The following is a 10,075-nucleotide window of genomic DNA, read 5'->3' on the forward strand; positions in this document are numbered from 1 at the left end:
TGCTCTGAATGCCGGACCGTAAAATATTTCTTTTCGATTTATGAGTTCCATTTTTTCACTCGAATCGTGTATTTTTTCGTTTGGAAACTTTTATCAATTTTGCAAAGCAATGGTCTACCAAAGTTTGAAAAATGGGACATTTCTCGAATATCTGTAATGTTATGATCAGGGGAAAGAACACGACTATCATAAAATGTAGCATAGATGTTGCCCGCCATTTAGTAGTGGGAAACGATTTATGCTTTACAAATCCTTTACGAGGAATAGGACGAGACAAAATGGCTGATAGAAGAAAAACTCCTTGAAATTATGTCATGACTACATGTGTAAAATTCTCCAAAGAATAATTTTCAAACATTATCATTACGTTCTAATAACAATATAAATTTCCACGCTGATCAAAGTGTTTATAATAAGTCTGATTAAGATTTTAAACGTCCTGGTGTTGGTTGTGGTGAAAAACTGTTCGATATATTAATCTATGCTAAAATTATAAATAACAAAGATTTGATTGTTTGTCTGTTTGCCATTTGGAAGCTAGTACTCACAGGACATAGACTATATTTAATAAAAGATTTTTTAATTCCTCGCGGACGAAGTCACGGGCAACTGCTTGTTAATTATAATTCAAGCAAAATGCATAAACGAGTAAGTCTAAATTGTATTTGGTTTTAACGCATTCTGTAAAATGCTTTAGGATGTAGTATACTTTTTAAAACAGATAACGAACAGTTATTATTTTCATTTTTTATCATTTAACTTTGTAGGTTTTATACACAAAATAAATTAGTTTGAATACACACACAACATTTTGACAGTGTTAGATCCGGTCGAGCGGTGATTGCACCCGTATTAACCACGACCACACAGAAGACAGGCGTGAAGTGGAAGCAATTCCGCGTTTCGTTTGAATGCATCGTCTGACGGGTGCGCGTGCCGGAGGCCTACTTTTAGTTCACGTTCCCTTCTCACTCATTTCTTACAAAGAAATTACGAGAATGGTAAGGGGGTTTGGCGGATGAGGAAAAGAAAGGAGAAATATCCTTTTTCTGTGCGTCCCTTCCTCCGTTGATTAAAGGTAGGCAACGCATTTACAAATGCAGATGACCATGGGCGTCGGTTGCTTCACTATTTCGGCGAATTCAAGTGACCATTGCTCGTGTGCCAACTTATAATAAAAAAAACAGTTCGGGTAACAAAGTAGGGTGAAGATTCCCAGTACTAAGCTCAATTGTCTCCGATTTCCCTTTAAAAGAAAATCGAAAGTTTCATTGCAATGAAAAAGGTTGTAGTGTTTTATATAAACTGCTGATACGCTTGCTCCTTTTAAAAAAAATGCAAGCAATCAAAACAGCCATTGTAGAAGCGAATACGTTTTAAAAATGCCGCGTCGCTATTTAAGCGTGCACCATTTGCAGCGAACGATGTGTGCCGAGTGGGATCGAGTGGAGTAGCTAAGAAAATCGAGTTGCCATCTATCATTATTTATAACACCCGCCCCAGCGAAGCTCGCACACCAACTGTCTGCTGAGAATCGATTATCGACACTTTATTTAACAGCTTCATAAATGATATCGACATCCCTTTTGTATAACCCATTACGGATAACTCTCTTGGGTTATAAATGTGACTATGATGTATGCACACTTTGTATACGTATGTATTTTATATGAGCAAATACACATATAAATAGTAATCTACCTTGATAGAGCAAGTTATCTATTGCTTAATGACTTTACTTTGTATAAGAAATAGTGTCTATCTAGCTGTCGCCCGCGAGTCCATACGCGTGGAATTAAAAAAAAATAATTAGTAGGCTATGTGTTCTTCCAGATTATTTTCTTCATCTATGCTAAATTTCAGCGAGATACAGGCAGCCGTTCTGGAGAATACATCCAAACATTCACATTTACAATATTAGTAAGATGAAACATATTTCTAAGAAAAAGTATAAAAATATACGTGGACTCTCAAACTCATAGAGTTAGACACTGTGACATAGTGAGAGTAATAAAAACTTATAAGAAAAACTTTAAGAGCCAAAAACAATATCAACGTATTACGAAGAATACTCTCAGGAAAGTGTCTTTCAAAAGTCCATTAGCTAAAAGGTAAGAAGGGAAAACTTCCTGATGGGCCGGAAAATTTTTATCATTTTCTTTTGATCGTAAAACATATGTATAAATAACCTCTTATAATTTTAATGAGAAAACCTTCACTGTTATAATAAAATGAATAACAAGAAATAAGTCAAATTTATGTTATACTAGCTGTCGCCCGTGACTCCGTCCGCGCGCAGTTAAAAAAAACTAAATGGTGGGGTATGAAAAATAGATGTTGGCCGATTCTCAGACCTACTGAATGTGCTCACAAAATTTCATGAGAATCGGTCAAGCCGTTTCGGATGAGTTTTACCACAAACAACGCGACACGAGAATTTTATATTTTAGATATTTGACATTATACACAATAAATGAAATTTTTTCGTATTAATTAACATTTGTTTCAATTCGAAAAAACACACACTGATTACTGTCATGTAACTATTGCAAAATTAATATATTCACTTAATTCGTTGTCTTCTAAGATGTATTTTCTTTATAAGACTTATGCAGTATCCGTTTATTATTCACAACGTGCTACGTCAAATTATTCAGCGGTTTGACGCCGTGTTTACTTTCGGCAATTACTTATCCCGCACCAAATTAAGTATAAACACGCACAAAAATTTTAGGCGTTTTATTTAAGTTGTTATTTTTACTAAGTTTTTTTAATAAAACAAATACATTAACAGTATAAAATGTGCTATATTTATTTGTTTAATTATTTATTTATTTATAATATGTTACTAGTGTTGGCATTAGAACAAAGTCCCATAAAATTATAAATAATAATTTGATCATGCATCAAAAAAAAGAAAGAAAATAATAGCAAAGAGAATAGTGCCGAGTGAATATTATTAATCTCTTTTAAATACTGGCTGGCATGAGTGCTTATTTATTATATATGGCGTAAAAAGAAAATATCCAAAGTAAAAACCATAAACATAAAGAAGAAGCAATAAAATATTCAATACATTGTAGACGAATATACTTAAAAAGAAAATGTTCAAATATATTTTCTTTGGCTTCCGCTCGATACGTGAGGGAACCGTGACACGATTGAAATTATTCCGATGTGGTGGAATTAAGCTCGTAGAGCGAGCGTCTACCGCGCTGGTACGACGAGCTACGAAACGCTACGACATGCTACGGCTGACTGAAGCCACTTCTGTCGTGTATGCTTATAAAATTTAACTTTGACGAAAATTTTAAATTTTTGAAAGTGTTAACCTTTCAGAAAAATACTCGAACATTTAAAAATAAATTAATTTTGAAAAAAATAATCAAATTTTGTTTAAAATTATTTAAACAAGCTCTACGTTTCTGTTGTATTAAGTTTACGAGTATTTCTACTAATTAGGAAAATTTTCTGACAATGCGAAACACATGACCCTCCTGTCATTAGGGTAAAAATGTCCCATTGTCGTCTTAACTCACATTACTACATTTTCAATAATTCATACAGCTAAAGTAAACGTTAAATAAGCAGAGCTCATGTAAATTATACTGACCTACTTTCCGCGCAATCCTAAAGTGTTGAGGTCGATATTCAATCACATTTGATTGACTGACGTTTGTAATAAAGTTTTCAACATGTATAAAATTTTTCAAGACATGGTTTATTAAAAACAGAAGACGTTACAATGTCTCATTATTTAATACGAGTATAGCTTTAGCTCACGCCTTCGACCGCGCGGTATTTAAAAACTAATTATATTTATAAACAAATATAGCCTATACTTACTCAGTGATAGTGGCTTTCTAATAGGATGGGATTTTTGAAATCGGTCCTCTAGAAAATACAAATCTTTTCTCTTATTAATATTAGTGTAGAAGTATATAGATATAGACGTAGACGAGGAATTCAAAATATGTTTAATTTAAATATATATAAGTTTAATTGTTAAAAACGTACAAAAATGGCTCTTTTGTAGTGATTATTTTTAAGCGTCTGCGCCTGGCATTCCAAATGAGCTTTTTATTCAAATGAATTTCATAACGTCTCAGTAGCATTCGCACTTACTTTCTGTTAAAATTTATATTCCACATAAATGCCTCGTTATCGACAAAATTTAGGTTAATCGATTCACTTATTTGACTTTGATGTACAATATAACTCTGAACAAGTGAAAAAAGACCCTTTAAGAGTCAATTGACCTGTCTTTTTAACTAGCACGTACTATATCGACCACATTACCATTTATCCTTGGGCGGCATTGTGGTCAAGCGCTCGTTTCTTCATCAGTGATGAAATAAAAAGTAGCAGTCAGTTTCGGAGGTTACCCGGAACAAACAGAGCTTACGGATAGACATACTGACAGACTGACAAAAATTAAAAAGTTTGTTTATAGGTTATCACCAACGCAAAATTTTTATTATCTCAATACAAACACTCCAATTTTATTATACGTATAGATAAAAAAATCTGTCGTCCGTAGGTTATACATGTACCATGAGTTAAAATATTTCCTAAACTGCGATAATTATTGTTATATATAAAAGCAATATTTGTTTTCATTTCTAAACTAATCGTGTGAAACTATGAAATATGGAAAGAACAATCACTAAAAGCTTGGCCTAGTTTTAAAGGAAATCGTAAAATGTTATTAGTTCAGTATTCGCCGAAAATATTATGTAGTGTTCTTGGATGAAGTACTTGACATATTTTTCAACTCTCATCCATTTAATAGATTATTATTGGAAATGAATCAGTGTACAGAATAAATAATTCTATCTTAATTTTAAAATATTCTCTTTTTTATGAACAAAATTATAATAAACGGAAAATATCTTTTTTTTTATTAAACACGGAGCTAAATCCCTGCTCGTAATATGGACAAAACACTAAAAGTAAAAATCCAGCATAATTCAATGTTTAATTATTTTACTTAAAAATTAACTTTCCTATATTAATATGACGATAGAAATACGTGCAACAACTCTATGTCTTCAATCTACTTTACACTAACTCTAGCGAGTTTGTTTAACTTCAAGCAAAGACATTCAAACATCTATCTATATATATAAAAGAAAGTCGTGTTAGTTACACTATTTATAACTCAAGAACGGCTGAATCGATTTGACTGAAAATTGGTGGGCAGGTAGCTTAGAACCAGGAAACGGACATAGGATTTTTAACCCGTTTCCTATTTTTTTATCCGCGCGGACGGAGTCGCAGGTAAAAGCTAGTTATATATATAAAAGAAAGTCGTGTTAGTTACACTATTTATAACTCAAGAACGGCTGAATCGATTTGACTGAAAATTGGTGGGCAGGTAGCTTAGAACCAGGAGACGGACATAGGATTTTTAACCCGTTTCCTATTTTTTATTCCGCACGGACAGAGTCGCGGGTAAAAGATACTAATCTTATAGTTATATCATTAAATTATTTTAAATGTATTTGACGTCAAAACCTGTTTTATTTCTGTTATTAACAAATATCTAATTATGCTATACACAACATGTTTAGTACGATTTTTTATAAAACTTACTGCCCTACTCACAATGTTACATGGTTACCTTTAGACCAGCCTTCAGTGTAGATTTATATCTATGGAATTAATAATTCACATTATGGGATTGTTTACGTAACTATTAAATGCTGTGTGAGAGTTAATAAGCAGATTCGTTTATATCGAAGAAACATGTTGTGATATAACAGAATCAATTTAAAGTTATCAAAGCGGACGCGGCGTAGCCAGTGCTTGTACTCGTAGCTGTAGCTTCGAAAGCATTTCTTTCAAAGGTTTATTTTCACTCTGAGGGGTCCGGGTGTACAAGCCAGGCACTCGTACACCATGGTCGTCCGCAGCATCCTCCGCGGCCTCCCCCCCCCCTTGAGGGAGCTGCCTCCCGTGGTCCCGTCCCGATGCGTTGGAAGAACAGAGGGGTTTAGTGGGTATGCTTCCATTATGGAAGAGAATCCCACATATCTACCGCGTCCCCCCCGGAGCGCGGAGTACGAATAAAGCATTCCTCTCTGGACAAAAAAAGGTTTATTTTCACTGCAGCCAGCGGCCGATCGTTTTTCGAATTTTACTGCGCACTATTTCAGTAAATAATCCGATCGTGAGAGAAAATCTCCCTGCGTATATACGATTCTACAAACATTGCCCACTCTTTATTTATTTTAAGGTCTTCGAAGGTTTTGATATATAAAAATAATAAAAAGTATATAAAATTTTATTTTGATTATTAAACTGTTTGAAAATAATTTATTCATATTCATATGAAATAGCGTTTGTTATCCAACTACTCGAATCTGAACAGTAGACAGAACAGAAGACAAAACAGAAGACAGAACAGAAGACAGAACAGAAGACAGAACAGAAGACAGAACAGAAGTTAGAACACAGAACAAAACAGAACACAGAGCAGAAGACAGAACAGAAGACAGAACAGAAGACAGATCAGAAGACTGAACAGAAGACAGAACAGAAGACAGAACAGAAGACAGATCAGAAGACTGAACAGAAGACAGATCAGAAGACTGAACAGAAGACAGAACAGAAGACAGAACAGAAGTTAGAACAGAACAAAACAGAACACAGAGCAGAAGACAGAACAGAACACAGAACAGAACACAGAACAGAACACAGGACAGAAGACAGAACAGAAGACAGATCAGAAGACTGAACAGAAGACAGAACAGAAGACAGAACAGAAGACAGATCAGAAGACTGAACAGAAGACAGATCAGAAGACTGAACAGAAGACAGAACAGAAGACAGAACAGAAGACAGATCAGAAGACTGAACAGAAGACAGAACAGAAGACAGAACAGAAGACAGATCAGAAGACAGAACAGAAGTTAGAACAGAACAAAACAGAACACAGAGCAGAAGACAGAACAGAACACAGAACAGAACACAGAACAGAACACAGAACAGAACACAGAACAGAACACAGAACAGAACACAGAACAGAACACAGAACAGAACACAGAACAGAACACAGAACAGAACACAGAACAGAACACAGAACAGAACACAGAACAGAACACAGAACAGAACACAGAACAGAACACAGAACAGAACACAGAACAGAACACAGAACAGAACACAGAACAGAACACAGAACAGAACACAGAACAGAACACAGAACAGAACACAGAACAGAACACAGAACAGAACACAGAGCAGAAGACAGAACAGAAGACAGAACAGAAGACAGAACAGAAGACAGATCAGAAGACAGAACAGAAGACAGAACAGAACAAAACAGAACACAGAGCAGAAGACAGAGCAGAAGACAGAACAGAACACAGAACAGAACACAGAACAGAACACAGAACAGAACACAGAACAGAACACAGAGCAGAAGACAGAACAGAAGACAGAACAGAAGACAGATCAGAAGACAGAACAGAAGACAGATCAGAAGACAGAACAGAAGACAGAACAGAAGACAGAACAGAAGACAGAACAGAAGACAGATCAGAAGACAGAACAGAAGACAGAAAATAAGACAGAACAGAAGACTGAACAGAACACAGAACAGAACAAAGAACAGAACACAGAACAGAACACAGAACAGAACACAGAACAGAACACAGAACAGAACACAGAACAGAACACAGAACAGAACACAGAACAGAACAGAACACAGAACAGAACACAGAACAGAACACAGAACAGAACACAGAACAGAACACAGAACAGAACACAGAACAGAACACAGAACATAACACAGAACATAACACAGAACAGAACACAGAACAGAACACAGAACAGAACACAACACAGAACAGAACACAGAACAGAACAAAGAACAGAACACAGAACAGAACACAGAACAGAACAAAGAACAGAACACAGAACAGAACACAGAACAGAACACAGAACAGAACACAGAGCAGAAGACAGAACAGAAGACAGAACAGAAGACAGATCAGAAGACAGAACAGAAGACAGAACAGAAGACAGAAAATAAGACAGAACAGAAGACTGAACAGAACACAGAACAGAACAAAAAACAGAACACAGAACAGAACACAGAACAGAACACAGAACAGAACACAGAACAGAACACAGAACAGAACAAAGAACAGAACACAGAACAGAACACAGAACAGAACACAGAACAGAACACAGAACAGAAGACAGAACAGAAGACAGAACAGAAGACAGATCAGAAGACAGAACAGAAGACAGAACAGAAGACAGATCAGAAGACAGAACAGACCACAGTACAGAACACAGAACAGAACACAGAACAGAGCACAGAACAGAACACAGAACAGAAGACAGGATAGTAGACAGAACAGAACACACCATATAGTATTTCCCGAAATTTAATTAAATAACAATTATTTAATTCAGACCATTATAAGTCCATAATATATTGTTAGTAGAGTTATCCTTTTATCTATGTTAGTTAAAATTATTAAAACATTTAAACATTTAATTCATAAATCTACGTTGAGTCACCAGGCACATGGGTATGTGTGTGAACCCGGTGTCTCAAAACAGCACATTCGGGTTTATTACCTATTACCATCAGGATATTGTTAGTATTCGCACGAACCCTTCGCATCAGTGAGGCTGTCCGTTTGAGATTTTATTGCACAATTTCTAAAAATAATCAGATCGAGAATAGAGCTCATAGAGCACGCGCAGCGCACCCATTTCCGCGTCGGAACATTTTTCAATCGCGCCTTCGATTTGCTACTTACCTAGATATTGCTTCAATTGTAACACGAATAAAAACTTTGTGACACTTGTATAGTACATATTATTGTCTTTTTTTAATATTGAATAAAAGAGGTGCCAATATGTATCAATACAAGAAGAATTCACGGCTATCACATTACACAATACTGGTTTTGGTATTTAAAAAAAATTGTTTGATTAAATAAAAGGGTATTTATATCTCGGCGGCATCCATTATTTACTTCGATTTTTATTTATGTTAACTGTTCCTTGATTGTCTGTGTTAAATAATTAGTTTTATTTATATGACAGTACTAATTCTTTTGTAATTAATTTCTACGTAATCTAATAAATCATTTTTAGAGGGAGATGATTATTTTCTTTACCTTCGATTCGATTATTCATATTTATAAGCCGTTTTTTCCTATTTTAAAGAAGATTAACAGATAAAGCATTAATGTCTGTAAACTTATTAAGAAGAATTCAACGTGTGAATTCAATGTAGGTCGTTTAGAACTAGTGTACCTTGCACTCTAGTGATAGTAAGACAAACATCGTCCGCAACTCCGGTGTAAATTAAAAGTAAACTCGGATCTCCCCGGACGCCGCACTGCAGCGAGCTTTTGTTGACTTGTCTAGCTTTAAATGTTTTTCTCAGAGTTTCTTGTGTTGTGTACGTATTTATTTTATGTACTGTGTACTCTTAATTTATTTACGTCACTTTTTTGTCCTATACTTATCGTGCACGACTGATATAGAGTGATTAGATTGAATTATTTTACGACTATTTCGAAAATTATTAATTGAATTCGAATACAACGCTTTTCGTTTACGTGTTACATATTACGATATGGTTCCTGCGGATTAGTTTTTTTTTTTTTGCTTTTCACAAATTACTCTTTAAAAATATTTTTTTTTAAAACCCATACGCACGAAGTCTCAGGCAACAGAATAATTTTGGAATTGGCTAGAATATCGGCGGGTGACATTATTTTAACACATGTACGCCGCGCCGCGTTGCTATCCTTACTGCGAGCCAAGCTGTCCAGGTCAAACATGATTACTTATCTGGCGCACTTCCATAGCACAAATATTGATACCATTTATATCACACTTTTGTTAATTTTATTTACTTAAAAATTTATATTCACTTATGACAAATTAACAATAAATTATAGCATTTGTTTAACATCGTTTTTTTTTATTAATTAAATAAAGGCAGATATTGATTACTTTATAAAAATTATAAATATCAATCTTACTAATGTAATAAATGCGAATGTCTAGATAGATGGATGGATGTTAGTTTGAAGATATCTCC

At 34.7% G+C, this 10,075-nt stretch overlaps 1 protein-coding gene across 1 annotated transcript; it reads left to right on the forward strand.

Annotated features, from left to right (window-relative positions):
• The first annotated feature begins 636 nt into the window (after nt 1-636).
• Nucleotides 637-8,781, forward strand: LOC123721901 (trichohyalin-like). The gene is made up of 6 exons (XM_045681997.1): nt 637-648; nt 6,377-6,627; nt 6,684-6,913; nt 7,246-7,492; nt 8,190-8,291; nt 8,691-8,781. Exons 1-6 carry the CDS (start codon nt 637-639, stop codon nt 8,779-8,781), a joined length of 933 nt encoding a protein of 310 aa, XP_045537953.1.
• The last annotated feature ends 1,294 nt before the right edge of the window (nt 8,782-10,075 follow it).

Source organism: Papilio machaon, chromosome 17 (genome assembly GCF_912999745.1).
Source record: "Papilio machaon chromosome 17, ilPapMach1.1, whole genome shotgun sequence".
NCBI lineage: Eukaryota > Metazoa > Arthropoda > Insecta > Lepidoptera > Papilionidae > Papilio > Papilio machaon.

What these genes read in the sequence shown, in the direction of transcription:
- LOC123721901 (XM_045681997.1), top strand. An exon ending in GATCAGAAGACAGAACAGAA is followed by an intron (nt 6,914 to 7,245) that starts GTTAGAACAGAA and finishes AACACAGAGCAG; the next exon opens with AAGACAGAACAGAAGACAGA. An exon ending in AGACAGATCAGAAGACAGAA is followed by an intron (nt 7,493 to 8,189) that starts CAGAAGACAGAA and finishes AACACAGAACAG; the next exon opens with AACACAGAACAGAAGACAGA.